The 21,887-nt window shown below is 40.8% G+C and overlaps 1 protein-coding gene across 4 annotated transcripts in view; it reads left to right on the top strand.

Annotated features, from left to right (window-relative positions):
* Positions 1 to 21,887, top strand: part of daam1b (dishevelled associated activator of morphogenesis 1b) — a 45,609-nt gene that overhangs the window by 19,188 nt on the left and 4,534 nt on the right. For 3 of the 4 annotated variants that reach the window (XM_004541831.4, XM_004541832.6, XM_004541830.4), the window contains exons 2-19: positions 7,865 to 8,179; positions 9,916 to 10,005; positions 14,117 to 14,188; positions 14,446 to 14,540; positions 15,177 to 15,510; positions 15,591 to 15,701; positions 15,813 to 15,916; positions 16,195 to 16,261; positions 16,349 to 16,466; positions 17,153 to 17,291; positions 17,493 to 17,551; positions 17,641 to 17,828; positions 19,018 to 19,317; positions 19,405 to 19,512; positions 20,384 to 20,413; positions 20,669 to 20,766; positions 20,854 to 20,938; positions 21,146 to 21,252. In XM_004541831.4, coding sequence (XP_004541888.1) covers positions 7,967 to 8,179; positions 9,916 to 10,005; positions 14,117 to 14,188; positions 14,446 to 14,540; positions 15,177 to 15,510; positions 15,591 to 15,701; positions 15,813 to 15,916; positions 16,195 to 16,261; positions 16,349 to 16,466; positions 17,153 to 17,291; positions 17,493 to 17,551; positions 17,641 to 17,828; positions 19,018 to 19,317; positions 19,405 to 19,512; positions 20,384 to 20,413; positions 20,669 to 20,766; positions 20,854 to 20,938; positions 21,146 to 21,252 — 2,318 coding nt within the window. In that variant the 5' untranslated portion in view covers positions 7,865 to 7,966. The remainder of the gene's footprint in view (positions 1 to 7,864; positions 8,180 to 9,915; positions 10,006 to 14,116; positions 14,189 to 14,445; positions 14,541 to 15,176; positions 15,511 to 15,590; positions 15,702 to 15,812; positions 15,917 to 16,194; positions 16,262 to 16,348; positions 16,467 to 17,152; positions 17,292 to 17,492; positions 17,552 to 17,640; positions 17,829 to 19,017; positions 19,318 to 19,404; positions 19,513 to 20,383; positions 20,414 to 20,668; positions 20,767 to 20,853; positions 20,939 to 21,145; positions 21,253 to 21,887) is intronic. The other variant, XM_012916556.4, reaches the window with a different exon arrangement.

The following is a 21,887-nucleotide window of genomic DNA, read 5'->3' as shown; positions in this document are numbered from 1 at the left end:
CTCGACATGCAGTCGTGTAATTTAAATGCACATGAGCACAAACACATCAGAGCAGAATAGCTCTGCTGCTTTAACACTGCAGCTTTGACACCGACTTTCTGATGGCTCTCCATTGACTGGCAGCCAATGGGGACCGATTGATTTTAATCTCCATTAAACCTGCCAGTCAACATTTCTCTCACGGCCTAGTTTTTTTCTGATAAGTGTCCAAGTTATCATCTGTTTACTCATTGTGTGCTCAGGGTGCTATTAAGTAATTGGCACAATGATAGCTATGTATGGTATCCAACTGTGCAAGATACCACTATGCCATTTGTACCACATCTAAACCAGGGAAAATTAGTCACACACCATTTAACATTTCCTTCTTGCTAGGAGAAAAGCCTTAGCAACACACACACTAAAGCTACATTACAAAATGTTATTAATGCCACTCTTAATGCTGTTAATGTTGTGACTGTGACCAAATGTGCCTCTGATGTTGAATCATTTTTCATTTCCACAAGTTAGGCAAACTGTTGAAATACTGGTTTGATTGCTGGTTTCTAGCTCAGCAGCTCTGGGCTAAGGTTGTTTTTTGGCAAAATGACTTCCTCCAACCTTATTCTATGTCCTCAGCTTCATTTGCAGCTGTCCATACAAATCCAAAATATTTTTGTCAGTGCAGGGCACAATAATCCTTGGGCTTTTAGTTAAGCATATTGCAGAGAGTGCACTTGGCAAACCATGAACTGTGCCTCCAGTATCAGTGGAGCAGATATAGTTTTCAAAAGAAATGTTGCTGTGTGCAGCAGCATCTTATAGCTGGGTCCATGACCTGGAGTTGCTTTGCGTTGAAAATACTTCGACAAGATGATCATCAAATCGTAAGTCTGATCCATCCCAAATCCTAAATCGGTAAAGAAGATTAAACTTCTGTGCACCAAATACCTTTCTGCTCCGCCCATAACACTGCTACAGCTATACCCTGTATAGCCAACCGTGCTTCTACCAGCTGTGCCATTTTTTTTTTTTTTTTTTTTTTTTTTTTTTTCCACAAACATCTGATGAAATTATTTGGGCTCTTTAGATGTTGATGCAACAGATGTTTGTGGGTTAGTGGAAAGACATTGTGTAAGAACAGCATTATACTGATGCAATTTTTCTAGGAGAAATACTATTTTTATTAACACCCTGTACACGCTGTAAGGAGTTCAAGAACACTGTTAGATGGATGTCCCTGATGCAAGGAGAGATTCAATGTTTCTCTGAAGGACAAAGGTAGATTATAATTATATTACATATTGTTATCCTGTTGCCAAATCTCCTTAACCAAATCAAGGTAGACGGTGTACAGTGCTGCCAAATATATTCTGTGTATTGATTCTGAGTAGAGTCTTAATACATATGTTGTTCAAGGTTTCCTTGGCCTTACTAAAGAAACACAGGAGAGATTCTCATCTCTTTCAGCATGAATGCAGCCTGTGATTTAGGTCAATATTATTCACTGTAGAAATCAAAAAATTAAAACTACATCTCAAAGCTAGAAACTCCTGAGAGATGCCAGCTGTTGCAGAAGAAGGTATTTCACACATCTGTTTTCAATACACTGCTGTCCACTGTGTTCTCGTTCCAAGGTTGAATTCCTTCTCCAAGTCAAGCACAATCTGGGTTATTAGCATCAGCTTAAAGTTGACCTCTTTTTGTGTGAAAATTAAACAAGGCTACTGATTTATAACAATTAATTTTGGATCGACTTCTGTACCTGTCACTCATGTAGCATCAGGAAAATCTGGCACACTGAGCCTTTTACGGTTAACGGCAGAGAATCCTAAAGAGGTTAATAAACTGACGGAACAAAATCAACAAAGAAAGATGTGACAGCTGGATGAAGTGTCAGGTCATCCTTAAATTCTTTAGTTTTCCCTGCACATGTTTAGTAACGTGAGCCTCTTTGTGTTTAGCTTAAGATGCTCTTCTTACTTCTGCCTTTTCTCCAGTGGACCTGACAGTTGTGCAGGTTTTAATGGAGAGGTCTTGGGCAGGCACCATGGGCGGGCTCACACTCACTTCGCAAACACTGGGATTGTTTTTACAGTTTGGACTCATGCCAGGTCACCCGCCAAACCACATGGTCAAGAAAACAACGAGACTATCCACAGACAGAAATCTCCTTCACACAAAGAGAGAAGTGTTTGTTAGGAAATGGGTGGGCGGGTCTAGTTATTGGATGTGTATGAATGAAGGAGTACAGAAGAATCTGGGTTAATCTGTATGCATCTGCCTACAAAAGGCATGTTTCTCTGTTAAAGTCCAGGACTTGATTTATTTCAGGATGAATAGCATTCTTCTTGATCATATGAACAATGGGACTGCTACATGGCACCACCATCAACTTTCAGACTCTTAACATTTCAGACATACTACTACATGGATAATTACTGGATATGACCACTAATTTGGCTGTTACTTCTTGGACAGTTAAGATCAGTTCAGCTGGCTAGGCTGTACGTGACCTGTAATTAAAGATAATCTGTTGCTCCCTCTCAGTTAGAGCAGGTGACAGTGGAACGTGTTGTTGTGTGGGTGTTGTTCAGGGTCACAAGACTCACCTGGCTATGAGAGGAATGTTGTCCTGTTGCAACAAGCCTCTGTTAGGTTCGACACCTTGACCGTCTGACAGACAGCCTCCGGGGACTAATGTGAGCGCAATCAGGTCTCAGAGGGTAAACAATTCCAGCACAAAGTCTTCACAGACATCAGATGGTCTCCATGTTCAAACACTCCCGGTGACCTTCTTCGGATGAGTGAGTCGTGGCATATCCTCTGGCTACTGTAGCTGGATGGGGGACCAGCTTTGTCCCACTCTGGCTCACAAGTTTAAACATAGTTTAGCTAATGGAAAAAAATGGGCAGCTTTGTGTACTAATATGGTCAAAGAAGCCTTTGAAAGGCTTCTTCCCTTCATGCTAGAATAGATGGTGAGTGTGAAGCCAAGCAGCTGCTGCCGAGGCCTCCAGTAGTCAATTTAGAAAAGTCAAGGATGTGTCAAAATAAATATACTATTCAGTGTGTTAATAAAAGAGAGCTGCTGTGTACTTTATCCCACGTGTGGCCATTTGGCCTCAGGCACCGTGTATTTCTAGTGGTACTGTATGCTTTTCATTCACTCTGTTGTATATTTCGGTACGTTTGCTTTCTTTTTTTCTTTAGAAAAGAGTGATTATTGTTAAAGTGGAATACATGTTATGACTAGTATTGTTTGACAGTTTGTCCAGTTAATTGTAGTCTGTTGGCTTTCAAGAGCAAAAAGCAGTGATGTGGACAAGTATCTAGTGCTTCGGATTTGTCAGAGTAGCAGTTCGTTATAAACGCAGTCTGCCTTGAGACAAAATTTTAAAAACCAATTTGTTTAAAAGTTAAATTATATCTTATGTTACTGCTTGTGTTAATTATATCTCTTTTAGAGGTTTGCTCCTTTTGTTGTTGTTAGAATCGGCACATCTTAAAGGAGTTATTTGGTGCTTAAGAATAAAAATGATAGAAGGCGACAAATTTTTCTGGTGGTTGGAAAAAGTTGCTGACATCCGTAATTTAAAAAAAAAATAAAAAAATAAAAATACAGCTGCTGGATAGAGGAAACCCATATGAACCAAAAGTGCCAAAAATGGGACAGTGATGCTATCGGGCCCTATTTAGGTTGACCAAAGACATTGCTATAGGAAATGCCCTCACTTTCTCCTTTGGAAGAAATAACTAGTTTGTTTCCTCGGCTCGCTGAGAATAGCGACCCACAATCTTCGATTACCGCTAAGGACGTGACCTGACCAGACTAAATTTAAAAATGCTTCACACTGAACTTGATGCATTCAGTCTGTGTGGAGCATTTGACTTATAGGAAATCACTGGAAAAGGTCAAGTGAACAGGGTTATAATCTGCTGGGCTATTGGTCACCACGACAAGACGTCCAGACATTTCTGCAGTTCAGCACAACCTCTGTGGTTTATGATGCTGAGCCTCACACCACAGTGTAGGGACAGTGTAGAGATATTTTTGTGGTATGCTGACGACAGCATACTTGCGGATATCTGGACATCTCTTTTTTTATTTCCCAGACAGCAGATATGTCCCTTGTGCACTTGATTTCCTTGTTGAAGATAAACCATCGGGTTAGCGAGCACACTCTGCAACTTTCTTCTCTCTTTGTCACGTTTAACATGATTATTATACTTGTACATGTGTTCCAGGTTGTTCTGGTTTTTTTGGGAGGGGTTTCCTAGTGAGTTTTGATGTTTGTTTTTCTTTTAAAATCTTACCTTATGTTTTACTTTGAGGCTTTAGCAACAACCTTAGCATCTGTCAGCCTTGGCTGAAAGCAGAGAGGCAAATGTTTCAAGCACAGTTCAGTCTGGTCACAGGTCAAAGTACAGTCTGAGTGAGATGACTGAAGGGCTCTGGTCTTAACCTCCTAAGACCCGAACTCTTTCATGGCATGCATTTTTAATTTCTCTTTGATATTGGGGCTGACTGGGACCTGATGAATGTTAAAAACAAAGAATTACCTGATTTTATTTTTATTTTTTTAATTTTTATTATTTTTCTGTTTTTACCTGATTTTTACTCCTGAGAAAAATGAGATCCACATATGAAGACATTCGTTTGAAATTTTGATTGAACAGTGTCAGTATAATGTCCTCGTAAGTCGATATCAGGCTTTTGTAGAGCAAAGTATTTTGGTCCAGGCAACCCCAAATGTGATGTCCACATATGTGGACACTAGGGGCCTGTTCTTCGTACGTCGCTTACTACATCCAAGATCAAATGACACATCCAAGACCAAACCATCGCGCTAACCGTGAGCTCGCTAATCCGGTTCCCCGAACACGCCTGCTGTTGACGATTAGTACAGCTGGACGCAGTAATGTGACATCACTGGGTGTCGTAAAAGGGGCTACGCATCGATAGTAGAAACATTGATCGGCAACCCGCTGATTGGTCGGCGAAAATGTCGAAGGGGCGTGCTCGGTATTTTCTGGCAGCAGAGCAAGAACTCATGAGTGAGGGATTTCAGGAGTTTCAGAGTTTAATTAAAACGCAAGGGAACACTGCAAAGGCTGCAGAAGCAAGGAGAGAGGGCTGGCAGAAAGTTGCTGACAAATCAAACTCGTAGGTAATTTAATAATAATACTGATAATAATGGATTGGGTTCATATAGCGCTTTCCAAGGCACCCAAAGCGCTTTACGATACCACTATTCATTCACTCCCACATTCACACACTGGTGGAGGCAGCTACGGTTGTAGCCAGGCTGCCATATCGCGCCATCGGCCCCTCTGGCCAACACCAGTAGGCGGTAGGGTAGATCTATCATATGACACTATATTGTCCAATATCATATGGCATTATATTATATTATAATATGTTATATTATATCCCCTTTCACATTAGAGCCACAACAGGACCCACAAGAACATGGGAACAAGTAAAAGTGGAATACAGGAGTATTCTACAGAATGGTAATATTTATCTCTTAGATTGCTTTTCGTCTCTTGGCAAGGTAATACTGGCCTGTAATACTCTGTTAGTTTGTTCATAACAGCAACCAAGAAAAGGGCAGAGGAAAAAAAGACAGGTGTGGTCCTGCACCCCCTCGTCAACAAGTTGGTTAAGTAAATAATACCCTCACGGGAATATCGATATCTCTCAATGAGCACACTGTCGCGCTGAGCTAAAGGATCCTGTCTGTCCCGCAATATACGCTGAATTCTGAGGACTCTCCTTATCAATCTTGCACCTTCCGCAATGGGTTGGTCGCGTATACGGACAGGACATGGCTGCGACAGGCTTCCCAAATCCACCTTCGCTTTTATAGCCGTGGTCTCTCATCTTGATTACACGAAGTAATTTACAATTACTACTCTGAAATATGAATTACATCTGTAATAATCACATACATGTGATAGAATGTTAATAGTTCATTTCCCTTTTTTAGGAAATGACCTGTATGTATCTGTGTGACATCAATAAAAGGATCAAGTGCTGCATTATCTTTAGTTACATTGATGTTATTTATTTATGGTGAAACAGTGGTGGAATATCGCTGTTGCTTTCGTATAAATGAAGCGGACATACCTGCGTGGCCGCGATCTAATCCTGTTTACATAAAGTAAACCTGCTCCCGAGCAGGTTTACGCTTACGGCTCTGTTGCTATGACAGCAAGTCCCGGATGAGCTTCGGGGAACCGAACGATCCGGGATCACGCGAAATCGTCAACAATCTAATCCAGCTAACTTACTTAGCGAGGTACGAAGAACAGGCCCCAGGTCCTAGGAGGTTAAACAAGACTAAAGATTTCAACTTTGAAAGTTTAGCTGTTACAGATTGTCCCTCAGAGTCAGAGTTTTAACATCACAATGGCACTTGAGGAAGTGTTGGGGAATTTCCAATGTCATCAGGTTTTATCTTGTCATGATTATTAAAATTTGGACAATAAATCTGTCAGTTGGATATTTTTGTCAGAACCAAAGTAGTCAAACAGCAACCTAAAATATACTGTATCTGGTATTTGGGGGGAGGGGTTACTTAAATGATCCCAGATTTGTATTTATTTATTTATTTATTTTTTTTAAATAATCTTCCTCTTGTAAAACTTTCATTGATATGCTGAGACGGTCGTCAGCAATGCTGCTCGTTTGGGACAGCTGAACTCTGTGTATTTTTATCTGTGATAGACAGGCAGGGCAGATAGTTGAACAGGATTGTGCACATTTCCTACGTTACTGTGGAAACTTACAGCTGCTACAGACCAAACCAAATGTGTAGCTTGTACTGCAGCAGCCAGAAAGTAGAGTCACGTGATTGGATCATCAGGAAGATTGAAGCATTGTATATTCCAGTTTGACATAGTCTCTAAATGTTTTAAATCTCCCCCATCATTAGGTCAGTATGCAGACTGATTTGTACAGCAGCTCAGGGATTACTAAAAGGCCTGCTTTAGCTTTCCCCCCTTCACTGACCAAACCAGTCTCTAAAGACCAGAAGGTATCACACACTGCTCGCCACGGTCATTGTAAACACTCCCTTCTAATTACTACTCGTTAGATCTTCAGAGAAAAGCCAATCCTGAATAGGAGGAATTGGACACGAGAAGACCTGAATTTGCTAATCCAGTCAAATTATCTCCCCCCTTTCAAGTGTCACACTCTCATTGCAGGGCTCTATTGAGTAAATGATATAACCGAGTCTTTTGGGGGCAGAGGACATTGTACTTTCCTTTCAAAAATCATGACCCTACCTCATTAAACATTAGCAGAATCAGAGGTTCATGTTGTAGTACAGTACAATTGTGGCTGGAAGCTTGCTGTGGTTTAATTGAAGAGAACAGAAATTATCAGTCTTTGTTTTTAGCACTTTTCAAATTGTCTTAATTGTGTTTTATTCTTTTTGAAAAGCCAGTTTAACTATGCAGCACAGTGGGGTGGTGGCTAGCTCTGTTGCCTCACAGTAAGACGGTCCTGAGTTTCCTAAGCTATACTGAGTTTGACTCCACCATCTGGCCAAGATCTTTCTCTGTGGCATGCACTCTAACTGGGTACTCTGGCTTCCTCCTTCAGTCCAAAAACAGTAAGCCACTTTTATGCAGTTAGTTGGGTCAGGTTAATTGGTGATTCTAAATTGCCCACAAAAAATTGAATTGAATGTGAGTGGAAATGGTTGTTTGCCTCTCTGTGTTATCCCTGTGTCAGATTGGCAATCTGTCCAATGATAGCTGGGATAGGATAAGGATAAGTGGAAGAGAATGGATGGATGGACAGTTTAACTAATGTGGTCAATACGTCACTCTAATTTGGTCAAGACTCACTGTCCCCTCTTTGTGTCTACAGTGCTCTCTGACGGAGACCAAACTCTGAGGTGGAGGAGGCTGTAAAGAGGTCCTGAAGGAGCCTCCCCCCCTCCCTGCCTGACCAGTTAGACATTGGATCGCCATGCCTCCTCGGAAGCGTGGTGGGGGTAGCGGTGGTGGCGGCGGTGGTGGCGGCGGTCGCAGCGGCTTCTCCGCCATCTTCTGTTGTTTTAACAACAGAGACCATCCAGAGATCACCTACAAACTGCGGGATGACTTTGCTCTGCAGTCCATGGAGCCATCACTGCCCATGCCGGGAAATGATGAGCTGGATAGCATGTTCGCCGAGTTGGTGGTAAGACACTGTTCCATTTAGTTTTTTGTTTTTTGCACATCTAAACACTTACAGAAATCAGTAGGTAATCCTGATGTGTCTTATTCAGGATTACTTACTGGAACTTTTATTGTCATGAAAGTATTAAAAATAAAGGTTTCTAGCAAGTTTGAATTCCAGCGCTTCTTTAAAATAAAAGGCCAGTACTTAGCACTGTATCACTGGGCCACCTTGGGATAATTATGACCTTTAAAAACCACCCTATCATACAAATCAAGACAATTTACAATGAAATACTTGAAATATTTTCCAAACTGACTTAAGTGGATGTTTTAAATTGGCTCTAAAATATATTCTTACTACATTGTTTACCCTGTCTGTTACATTTTAAGGCATTCCCAAATAAACTGCCACTTCCTCCCAGTTTAAACTTACACTAACTTGTGAATAACAGGGCCAGACTGCCTTTTTTCCCTGTCTTATTGTCACTTCTAATTTGTCGTGCCCTCCTCTCGCTCTCTCTTCTGGCCCCGTTTCCTCTCTCATGGTTGCCACAGTAATCTAAGCATGACATTTTTGCACATCAATAGGCCTTATTCAGGAGCTCTTAATGCCTCGGCCTCCTCCATCTGCTAATTGCTTGTTTTTGTCTACCACTCTTTATGAAGACATAATTGAGTACGTTGAGTGTAACGACAAAGAGGCTTTCAGTTGCTCTGTTTACTAGAAGAAAACAGCCACGTGCTTTTCTTTTCACCCAGTATGAGCCACCATGTGCTTGTATAATCAGAATGGGTTTGCTGGGGGGAAAAAAAGACTCATGTTGGGGAAACAGATTTTGAACATCTGCTCTGTTACGATCAGTTAAACTCGACCTTTGAATTTGAAATTTACTCAGACAGTCAGGTGAAGCTACTTTTCCTATCATGCGTTCATACCCAACATAAAACACATACATGCTTTTTATGATTTAGGGAGTAATTGAGTCATTTCCCCAAACACACGTGGCCCTTTTACTGAGGATGTCAATAGGGACTTGATCATTGCACATATTGATTCACCAGGCCTACATTCTTTAGCAAATGAAACCCCCAAAGGCACGTCCCATGATGACTAGTTGTCATTAAAATATTTTGCAATTATTCTGTTGGGTAAACTGCGTTAACATAATCTCTATTTCTCTATAACTTCCACTGCCTCTTTCACATATAGTCATTCAGCTACAGTTCAGCACAAAAAGCCCATAAATCCCTCAGATAAGTTACAGATCTTGCTGATAATGTCTCAGTCAGTTTTTTTTTCCTGGTATTTAGTCAAACGCTTCCCAAAAGCACCCTTTACGCGCCTCTGTGAAATGTCTTTTATGCGTTGTGACACATGTTGTTTCCAGATGTTTGTTACCACATGTTGAGCAGGCAAACCACACCTTGTCTTTTCCCCATTACTCACACATCTAAAGCCGGGAAGACATCTGATTTGTTTCAAAATCGCACTGAATATATGATGAGACCATCCAGTGATACTATGAAGAGATTGAGCTAAAAACAGCTAACAGAGCTGCTCTTCACTTATGTTTTGTTTGGTTTGATGTCAGTTGTTTGTAAATTTGCAGGATGATGGTTTTGAGAAAGATGCTCGATATTTTAACACTCGAGTTATCAATACGGGTTTCATAATCTAACGTTCAGCGATTTGTTACTGTGACTCAGCACCAACATTTCTTAACCTTTTTCTTCTTTTTCATCTTCATTTTGCAGGATGAGCTTGATCTTACAGAGAAACACAGGGAAGCCATGTTCGCACTGCCTGCAGAGAAGAAATGGCAAATCTACTGCAGCAAAAAGAAGGTAAACAGATCTCTGTTGGCTGCATAGCACATTACACCGTATCAGCCTTCATAGACTCGCTGCTGTCTGCCTTTTTTTTTTTTTTTGGGGGGGGGGGCTACAAATATCCCAGTAGCCAATTTTATGTAATCTCCTCCCTCATTGATTTGTTGATCCCTTGAGCTGTGTGTTTTCTGAGTCTTTTATCGCTGGATCCCTATGCTTACTGCAGACCATTTTATTTTGATGTAGTGAATATGTCACTGCTTACAGTAATATTCAGGACAGCATTGTGAACCACCTTTTGCTAATTTAATAGTGTGCCTCCTTAGGAATTCAACTTGACAGATAATTAAAATATAAAGGGTAGCTGAAAGGGTGTGTTAATGGAAACTAGCAGTTAAAGTTGACGTACGTCTGTACTGGTTTTAATCTCTCACAAAAGAGGGAAGTGGCTAAATAACATGAGGGAAGTTTGATACTACGCCAGTGCAGTATATTTAAGGCTTCTGCCAGAAACCGGTTAGTCTGCAGTGTTCTCATCTAAATTATCAAACCATTCCTGTAATGTAGAGGCTTCGGTACTATGCCTTCCCCACAGTACTGAAGTAGTTCTGGTATCTGCAATATTTTGCTTTAAGAAATAAGTAACTTACATTTCAGACTTTATTAGGATCAAAACTTGGGCTCATTTTCATTGCATCTGCCTACTGTTTGTATAGCCAATTAATGTATTGCTTATGCAAGCCATTATCAGTCAAACAGATAGCTAAACATTTCAAACAAAGCACATCATTCCCATTCCACAAAGTGCTTGTAATATCCCAGCATTAATCCCCTGTTCTGTTATACATCTCTTGAGTTACAGTCACTTTCTCCCTCTCTACAAAGTAAATCTTTTCTACTTAAAAAGAGCTCCTTTGTGAATAACTTCCTTGAGCGGATGCTACATGAGGTGCATATAAAAATAGTGCGTAGAGGGAGTAAAGCGAAAGCTAAATCTGGCCTCCTACATTAGATAATCCACTAACAGGGAAGGTACTGTCAGAAATGATGAAGTTCTGAAGATTTCAAAGGTCCTATTTTTTTCCCTTTAAATTTTGACAGCGCATTTCCTCCCACACAGCGTGGTTTTTCTCTTCTTCTCTTCCTGCCTGATTCAAAAATGAAGAAAACTTGGCATATTTTTGATTTAATTTTTTTTTTAAATTCTCTTTTAGGTAACACACCTATCCCATCAAAGCATTCATGTAGACACAACATATACTCTACTACTCTGTGATAGTGTCGTGTTTCATTATGGCCTTCCGGATAAAAGGAACGTCAGCTGTTTCTCCACATAATAACAACTCATCCTCAGTATGCAGGAAAATGCAGACGCCTGTTCTGGTTTAGCTCAGTGCAAGTTCAGCTACCTCTTAATGTGCCCACACATATTTACAGCAGTGTTTCAAGGCCAAAGGTATGAGGGTGTAGGATATCCTGTCCTGACTAGTATGCAGACGGGCCATGCAGATTTATTAATCTTTTCCTACATCTGGTAACAAACTGGATGGTGAGGAGTACTGGGATTTAGCCAGATGGATTGGATATTTAGATTGTGTGTGTGTGTGTGTGTGTGTGTGTGTGTGTGTGTGTGTGTGTGTGTGTGTGTGCGTGCGTGCGTGTGTGTGTGTGTGTACTATATAAATCCCCAGATAAAACAGCTGCAGAAAGGCATAGATGTTATTAGGCCAGAACAGCAGAGCAAAAAAAAAAAAATCACCGTTGTTTGAAATGTCAGTTTTCTTCCTGAATGTAAATGCTTTTGCTTTAGCCAGCCCAGAGAGTTTAAATATGCATGAAACAAATGTAGCTCTTGGCAATGAATTGAATAGGTGCGTTTCCCAAAATGTCAAATTACTCCTTGTAAAGATTTGTGTTTGAGCCAAAAGTGTGTATTCATGTTGATGGATAATTTCTTTGCAGAAATGGTACGTTTCCAGCACAGTTAAGTTACTGGATATGACGAGAAGCTCGAGGAGCCACGTCAAATTTTCCTCTTTCACTGGACACATACTTTAAGTATAGGTACACTTATGGCTTACTTTAGCTGCAGACAGCATCAACTAGTCAGTCACAACAAGGCAAGTGATGGAGAGTGCTGCATGCTCCTGCATCTACTGTGCCCCAGTTAGTGGCCTTATTTCAGTAGCATCACAGTGCACCTTAAAAATAAACCTCAGAATCGTTGCTTTACTTCTTTTGTGTTAAAGGGAAGTTGGGGGAGGATTTAGGTGAGTCAACCCTTTTTAAATGCAATGTGGACCTACAGAATAAGGGTGAGGGAGGAGAGACAGAACAGACATCAATATTGCTGACTCTGCAGCAAACTTTGGCTCCAACTCAGATAAAAACTCACCATCAGAGATTCAGAGAGGAAGGGTGCGTGCGTGCGTGCGTGCGTGCGTGCGTGCGTGTGTGTGTGTGTGTGTGTGCGTGCGTGCGCATGCAGAGAAAAGAGGAAGCACTTAGTTGTCCAAAGCAAACAGGAAGGCTTCACTTCCACAGGTGCTTCTTTTGTTTGTGAGCAGCGGGTGGGTGAGTGAGGGGGTGATAAGGAGGAAGATGGGTCATTATCGGGGCACTCAAAGCCCAAGTGATGAGGGTGCTCTTTTTCCACCAGTTGCTTCTTGGCTTCAGAAGTCAAGCTGGATGTGGAGGAGATAAGTCATTCAAAGCTTTAGCTGTTTAGTTTGGCCAGACACCTGAGCTGATGAAATCATGCTGTAGAGAATCAATCTGCTTCCTGTCTCTTGTCTTTTGTCCATTTTCTTCAAGGCTACATCATCTGCCAAGAAGATGATTTACTGATCTGGTTGTCAGCAAAGATTTTTTTTTTTTTTGTTGGGTTTCAGATTTTAACGTGAGGAAAAAAGAAAAGTTTAACTTCTAACTTCTTGAGTTCTGAAACGGGCTAACTATTAAATGCACAGTTTAAGATTTCGTAATGTGTCTCTGACCTTTATTTTTTTCAAATGTGAAAAAAAACAAACCCCTCAAAATACACTCCTAGCCTGTCATCATAACTCTAAATAAACTGTGGGTATTTTATATTTTGAAGACCGCTGACTTAGAAGTTAAAGGAGTAACTCTTTAAAATGTAAAAGTGGTCCCACCTCTGCGTCTCCTTCGCCTCTTCAAACTGACTGGACATTTTCCAGGACCCATCTGGTCAAGCTGGCACTGGTCTTGAGTGGAACAGCAGGATCAGTCCTTCCTGTCACAGCACAAACCTTGCAGACCAGCCAAGGCCCACAGTTTCGACCAAGAGCGGCCAAATCTCTACAGGCTCGCTTTATTAACCGACGCCCAATTAGTTTCTGATGGTCACAGTTCACTTGTGCCTAATGGAGCATGAGGTAAACTGAAAGCCAAGAAAGCTTTTATGTACATGCCAAGGTTAGCTTCAAGTCACTTTAACCTCAGTGCTTTAGTAGTCTTTTTAAGTCAAATATGAAATCATCTCAGAAGTGCCTAGCAAGTTTTTTGTTTTTTGTTTCCCTCCCCCTCCTTTAAACTTGCAATGCAAACGTGCCCGTGAGCAAGATTAATCTCACCATAAGTCAGGCCATGTCCTTAATCCACGGTTTAAACATGCATTTGCTAATCTCACGATTTTCTCAAGCAGCTGTGCACTCGTGTTTTGGCATTTTTCACCACCTCCTGAAACTTAGTGAAGCTCTGGAGGATAAAATAGCTTGAATATCTGTGTCGCCCTACTTTGAGCTCTCGATTCGTTTTTGGCTGGTGGCTATTTAAGCTCCAGTCCGTCTGTTCCCTGTCCATTTGTCTGTGTTTGTGTGCATCGTGTCTTTCAAAGCCAATCAATCTGAAAAGTGACGGAAAGAGGGGGGAAAAAAATAATTTGCTTTGAAGTTAGACTTCAGGGTATTTGAACATGTGACATGAACCAAATAACTTTTCTTCTCATGTGAAATATGTCCTTCCAAACCACATTCTTATGTAACTTTGAAAAATGAAAATCATACCCAGTTAATATTTATGAGCTAATGCCTCATGTTTTCCTTCATTTTAATTTTCTTGTCTACTTTAATGACAGTGAAATGTATTTCATTTTTCTGTTTTTCAGGAACAAGAAGAAAACAAAAGTGCAACTAGCTGGCCAGAATATTACATTGATCAGCTCAATTCAATGGCAGCTGTAAGTAGTAACATGAGCGAGATGTCTTTTTTTAAAATTTACTAAATGGTCTTTTCTTTTATGTAATGTAGTGATGAGATATGATGACTTTTAAACATTTTGCACGTTTGTGGTGCTGAAATATCACAACCAGATTTTTACACTTTTTTTTTTTCCTTATTGACATTTGTTTTGTTTTTTGTGACCTGTTTATCATTAAGAAAATTAACTTTATTTTGGCCTCAGATCTTTATGATGTTCAATCTTTTGCTGAACAGAGAAAGACGCTCCTCGCTCTGGAGAAAGAGGATGAGGAGGAGAGGAACAAAACTATAGAGAACTTGAAGACGGCTCTGAGAACCCAACCTATGAGGTGACCAAAAAGTTTAGAACAGCAAATAAATACACTCACATCCACATTAAAAACTATGGCAGATCCTAGGGATGAAAAACAAATGAACACATTAAATTATAACAGCTTGTGGTATAGAGCCTCAGTTTTAAGGCTACATGACTATCAGGTAAGTATCTGATGTTGCACACTACCAAGACGCAGTAAATAAACTGGAGGTCTGTAGCGTGCAAGCTGATAACTGTTGATATATTTTTCTTTTTCATGTGCCCAGATAGTTTATGTATCTAAACTCAGCCCCCCCCCCCCTTTTTAAATGTCACCTGTCATCATATCTCCTGTTATTAACCTCCATCGCTGCATCTGTCGCTCTTTTCAGCTCCTCATACTCGTATGGAAATGCACCCTTTAAAAATTGAACACCTGTAAAGGTTTTTCATTGATATAAAAGAACATTAAAGGAGACCCTCTCATTTTCAACACTTACTGAATATGAATTCATTGTACTGCAAGAATACACAAGGACACAAGGAACATTCACTGCAGTTTTAACCCAAAAACTTGGGTATTATCGATGCACTATACTTCTATGGTATAGTTAGTATTTCCTTAAGCGCTAAGATCATCTCTGTAAACCGCAATGACGTCTCTGTTCAGGTTTGTGACTCGATTTATTGATCTGGATGGCCTGACGTGTATCCTGAACTTCCTGAAAAGCATGGACTATGACACCACAGAATCACAGATCCACACGTCTCTCATCGGCTGCATCAAAGCTCTGATGAACAACTCGCAGGGCCGCGCCCACGTCCTCGCTCACTCCGAGAGCATCAACATCATCGCCCAGAGCCTGGCCACAGAAAACATTAAGACAAAGGTGGCGGTCTTGGAGATCATGGGTGCTGTATGTCTGGTGCCTGGCGGGCACAAAAAAATCCTGGAGTCAATGCTGCATTACCAGCGTTTCGCCTGCGAGAGGACACGCTTCCAGGTGGGTGGGAGGCGTAAAGCAATTTAAAAGCAACATTGCTTGAAAGTATTAATCATCTGTAATGGATTTTCATCTCTCAGACACTTGTAAATGATCTGGACCGGAGTACAGGGCGGTACAGAGATGAGGTCAGCTTGAAAACAGCCATCATGTCCTTTATTAATGCTGTGCTGAGTCAAGGAGCTGAAGAGGTAATATATACTGTTTTCATGCATCTTTTCACACAGGAGTCACTTATTCAAGAGGCTCTTTAAAGCACTGCTTGCATCAGTATCTTACTGCTGTTTTTCCCCCCGTTTTAGACTAGTTTGGAATTCCGTATTCACCTCCGATATGAATTTCTTATGCTGGGGATCCAACCTGTGATCGATAAGCTACATTCTCATGAAAACGCCACGTTAGACAGGTGAGGTGCAACTTCACTTTAAAACATAATCTCTTCCAAAGTGGTGTCTGTAAACATTTACAGATCAGTCGAACAGCTAAAGAAGTACACAAGCACACATACTGTGAGTCAAAACCTCGGCTTTAAACTCTACACATTATCCTGGAACTCTACCCCCAACAACAACAACACAGTAGATTTCAAAGTCTTTCCAACTAATGCGTGTCAACATTAATACTCTGATCTTTCTAAGCTGTAAGTGTGCGAGTTCATCACTTAATTCTCTGTGACACTTTCAGGCATTTAGACTACTTTGAGATGCTGCGGAATGATGATGAGCTGGCTGTGTCAAAACGTTTTGAGTCGGTAAGGAAAAGAAACATCTCTCCCTTACTCATCATGTGAGGAACAAATGTTTATTCATTTGGGGTTTTTTTTATGCTTCTTATCCAGGTACATGTAGACACCAAAAGTGCCACGCAAGTTTTTGATCTCATCCGGAAGAAGATGAGCCACACTGATGCATATCCGCACTTTATGTCTGTCCTGCATCACTGTCTGCTCATGCCACGTAAGTTTAGTTGTTTGTGACTGGACAAACAGGCTTGATAAATATTATATAATAAGAATGTTGACTTTGTCCTGATTAGTCAGTCCAGAAGGTGGATTAGCACATTCCCAGCCAAACTAAAGCTGTATTCATTCAGACGCTAATATTTAGTTCCGTAACTATTTTCCCTACCTCTCACTTTCAATGGATTTGAAGTGAAAGAGCCACTAAAGACACGACTGCGCGAGGCTTTTTGCTTTAACTCTCACTCCTCTATTCTGTGTTTTTCAGGCATTTTTTTTGAAGAAATGAAAATGGGAGTGAGCCGCAACCAGTGATGTGGTTTCACCCCAGTGTTAGCAATAATCTGCAAACTTAGGAAGGAAAAATAAAACAATTATATATTAAATTTGATGCAGTGCACTTTTAATTTCCACAGTAAAGTATAACAGCAGTACCGCATGTTGTGCACTGTGAGTTTATAAGGCACCAGTTAACATCTTGTCCCCATATGACTGATGAAATTTCACCAATCAGTAAGAAATACATTTGTCATCTTGTTGTAGCCTTTAATTATTTTGCCTCCTTTAGGCTATCTAACCACTGTGGATCCAAGTGTAATCAGTATTTTCTCCGATAACACTGAATGGAAGAAACATGAGTAATGGGAAATTTGCTTTCTTTGCTCTCTTTCTTTCCGTGTCCAGACAAGAGAAGTGGAAACACTGTACAGTACTGGCTGCTATTGGACCGCATCGTCCAGCAGATGGTCTTGCAGAATGATAAAGGTCATGACCCTGACGTCACACCACTGGAGAATTTTAACGTGAAGAATGTTGTCCGGATGTGAGTGCACCGATTTTCCTCTGCACAGACGGACACGTAAACATGGAACGGATTGAAGAATGTAGAACAGGGCTGAAGTAGAAATCCATGTGTTTGACAGCGTTGGTTCAAAAATAGCTCCCCTTTTATGTTCAGAAAAACAATCAGTGAAGTCGTTCGCGGAGATGCTGTAAGTAATTACGTGTGTCATTCTCTCTGCAGGCTGGTCAATGAAAATGAGGTCAAACAGTGGAAGGAGCAGGCAGAGAAAATGAGAAAAGGTGTGTGCGATTATAAATGCAATGGGACAATTTTCTTACCAATGAAAATCACGTTTTAATAAAATCTTGCTTTAATTTCCCCATCACAGAGCACCATGAGCTGCAACAGAAGTTTGAGAAGAAGGAGCGTGAATGTGACGCCAAGACCCAGGAGAAAGAGGACATGATGCAGACTCTCAACAAGATGAAAGAGAAGCTGGAAAAAGAGAGCAACGAGCAGAAAAATGTCAAACAGCAAGTGGCTGAACTCACCGCACGACTGCATGAGCTCAGCACCGTATGTTTCCCTTTAAAGTACTTTGCAATTACAATTACCTTCAAATGAAAACCTTAATGAGTAGGATGATGGACTCTGACAGCCAGCGGCGGTCCAGAATAATCATATGACCTAATCTAAGAAGTTAGGAGTAGTCCTTTAGATATCACAATGTGATCTAAATTTATTAAAACCTCAAAATTAAGCAGTTTAAGTTTTTTTTGTTTTTTTTTCTAGATGAAAAGCAGAAATGAAAAAATGAACCATTTTTAACTTCTGTCTGATTAAAGGTCAGGTTGAAGGGAACACTTCTGTTTATTTTCATATATTTCATATATACTGTTACTGTGGCCCTGAGTTCAAACACATGCAAGCCCACAAATTACAATGGAAATTGAGTAAAACATAAAAGAAATAGAAAATGTTCACAAAAAACCTTATAAAACAAAAGTGTTTTCGGGGTGACAACAATGTGACAGAACAGCTCTCGAGGGGACAAGCTACTGAATGACTAATAGCAATCACCTATCTATGCATGAGTCATGCGATTAAAATGCACATTACCCGCATCTTTTTGTTCCTCACAACGATGAAAACTGTTAAGAAAAAAAACCAGAGCTTCCTGTCATTTCTACAGTTTTTATGTCACATTGTTGTCTCCCTAAAAACATGTCCTTTGTATTTTGTGTGCTTTTGCAGTGTTTTTCTATTTGCTGGCATTTTCATAAGTCCAAGTGCGTTTAACCTCTCACGGCCAACATAGAATGCTGATAAAAGAAGATGACAGCCGATGGTTTTGAGAATCCATTTCAGCTAATGTGCCCCTTTTCTGCTGGACTATAATCAGAATTCAGAAAGCACCCAAGACCAGGAATCTTGTTTCCTGTCTATAGTGACTGCAAGTCTACTGAAATGGCACAAAACTCTCATAAAAACTGTGTTGTTGAAGGCCAAATGTAGGTTTAAGAAACTAATAATACACATCTACCTTACTTGAGAAAGAAACTCATGAAATTAGGAAAACCTTTTGCTTTATGATAACAAAAATTAGACTTTTAGACTGGTATCGTTTTAATTATGAATCAGTGTGGTATGGTTTGTGTTGAAAAAAAGCATAAATTTTTTTTTGTAGTTACAATTCCATTGAATGTGCAGCAATACTCTTTCCATGAGAATTGAACCCCTCTTGTGTTCCCATGTGTCTCTGCAGAGGCAGGCAGCTGTTGTTCCTGGCGGCCCTCCTGTTGCCCCCGGCCCCCCTGGCGGCCCGGTGCCTCAACCAGGCTTTGCAGGAATAGCCCCACCTCCTCCACCACCTCCTGGTGGTATGATGCCTCCTCCGCCACCCCCACCGCCTCCGCCAGGTGGCCCTCCACCTCCCCCTGGGCTCCCGCCCATTGGAGGTATCCCTCCACCACCAGGAGCGCCCCTGGGATCATCGCTGAAGAAGAAGAACATTCCTCAGCCATCCAACCCTCTCAAGTCCTTCAACTGGTCCAAGTTAGCTGAGGTATGAAGAGCAGAGGCACAGGAGGCCTCCAGATATTCCTGCTCTTTGTTAAAATTTGACATATAAGATGTCTTATTTTCCTCTCAGAATAAGCTGGAGGGTACGGTCTGGATGGAGGTGGATGATGCCAAGGTTTTCAAAGTGCTGGATTTAGATGACATTGAAAAAACCTTCTCAGCCTATCAGAGGCAGCAGGTACTGAGAATGATGTAGTTCACCTTTCAGTCTCACCACATGTTGCTATGTTGTCTATCATTAGATAAGGCCAAGGGTAGATATGTGGGTTTGGGGTGGGCAGAGGGTTCAGTTTGCTTGCAGTTTTTTTTGGGATTTAGACTTGGCTGCTGTTCAGTTCCTTGGATTTTTTTTACTAAATTTATTATTTATTTTTTTTTACTGTTGTACAACTTTTCTTTCCTAAGCACAGTTTGGTCATGGGGAAGAGGTCAGATCAATAAAAACAGGAGAAAGGAGATATTTTGAGATACACTTGGCAGTTAATTAGATTCCAGACTTTCATGCTTGAATGATTTTAAACTCCTCACATTTCGAATGGAACGTTTTTTCTTTTTTTTCCTAATGGTTTAGATCATTCTGCCATATGTGATTGAAAATGCATGAGTGCGCTGCTCACAATCAGCTGTTCCTTTTTTCTTTCAGTTTGCAACTGATGTAGTTTCTAGAAATTCATAATCGGTAGTTTCTGGATTAGAAGGGCATGTCTTTTTAAAGATGAAACTGCAGACAGCCCAGTATATAAAATGTGATCTAACGCATGTTGAATCCACACACATTAAAAAAAACAAAACAAAAATGTGCATTTTAGATACTCAGCATCAGCCTGATCAGTTTAATGATTAGTTATGTGCACAGCATGTGAAGAACAAGCATGTAGTGATAATCTGAACAGCCACTTACAGTATGTCTTACTATGCTCACGTCATTGCTGATCCATTGTCATTGAAGTGCTGAATGATTCATTTGTTCTTATGGGCTGCAATCACATAACTGCTTTACTTATTCTAATGAGTGCTTACATCTTCCCTGCTTCTTGCCTGCATTTTAGGACTTCTTAATGATCAATAACAGCAAACAGGTGAGTGCACTTACAGTACAGTAGTTTCTACAGTCGCTCTTTGTTCATATATTTGGCGTCAGCTGTCTTGTCGTGTTTGTGTGTTCTCGTGAATTCCACAGCCACTCTCTCTCCTTTCAAATGTGTTTTAAGCTCTCCTTCGGGATGCTGGCACATGTGTCATCCAGTCCTAATTGTTATGCGTTTGTCTGTGACTGTAACTGAAACAAAATGTGAGCTTCATGCTTTCTAACCTCTTAATCACTGTGCTAACAGAAAGAGGCGGAAGACGACACGCTGGGCTCCAAAAAAGTCAAGGAGCTGTCAGTGATTGATGGCCGTCGAGCTCAAAACTGTAACATCCTGCTCTCACGGTAAGTTCAGTTCAGGATTTTTAAAAAAAACAAAAAAAACCCAGACACAGCAAGATGTTATTATATTCTATCTGTTGTGCACTGCAGACTGAAGCTTTCAAATGATGAGATTAAGAGAGCCATCCTAACCATGGACGAACAGGAGGACCTTCCCAAAGACATGCTGGAGCAGGTACGGCTTTCATGCAAACATAAAACAGCTGTGCTTTCATTAATGCACGTCAGTTTAAATCACAAGTAGTTAAGAAGTGAGCGGCAAACGTCATGCGCCTTGGAGCGAGAGACAGTGGAAGCAGAGATTCAGGCATGTTCACTGACGACAAAAAGCAGAGGTGTCTGAGTATTCGATATAATGAAAAGTCTTTTCCTTGTCCTTTAGTTGCTGAAGTTTGTCCCAGAGAAGAGCGATGTGGATCTCCTCGAGGAGCATAAACATGAGCTCGATCGAATGGCCAAACCCGACCGCTTCCTTTACGAGATGAGCAGGTGAGTTTCTCTTTATGTGCAGCGTATTATTTCACTGTTTACCAGCTGATAACCACAGAGCTGACAGCATCAGGGCAGAGCAGCTCAGATCTGCTGACAAACAATAGTCTTTGTTTCCTCTTGGTCTGAGTAGATAAACCCAGTGACACATGGTTTTCTACTTGACGGGAACAATAGCCGTCTGTGTGAAACACTGTTTTGGAGAAAGTGAGCCGATAATTTAATAACTTTTATTGCAGTTTTGCAAATAAAGTCATGTAAGACAAAAGAAAGGAGTGTGGTCACCAGCAAAGGTCAGGTCGCTGGTGGGTGAGATCCTGCAGCATAGCAACAGCAGAAATGTATGTAAAGGAAGAATCACACAGTCCGTTTTGTCTTGTTTCCTCTAAGAAGTGCCGCTGTAGTTTCCAGTTTGTCGTCTTACAGGCTGGACTGGAAGACGGATGCCACTGTGGTATTCATTAAGTGCACAGACTGTGCTTTTATAGGTTTAAATCATAAACACAGCCAAAAATAAGCTTCAGTACCACAACTAAAACTTTGATATGCTTATATAAAACTTATATAGTGTGGCGATTTAAGTGCAATGTTCATGATTGTGGCTTTTGTCTACATTTGTGGATTTCCCTGTTTAT

Source organism: Maylandia zebra, linkage group LG15 (assembly GCF_041146795.1).
Source record: "Maylandia zebra isolate NMK-2024a linkage group LG15, Mzebra_GT3a, whole genome shotgun sequence".
Lineage (NCBI taxonomy): Eukaryota > Metazoa > Chordata > Actinopteri > Cichliformes > Cichlidae > Maylandia > Maylandia zebra.
Note: the sequence above shows the minus strand (reverse complement) of the source record. Positions and strands in the feature narration are given on the sequence as shown.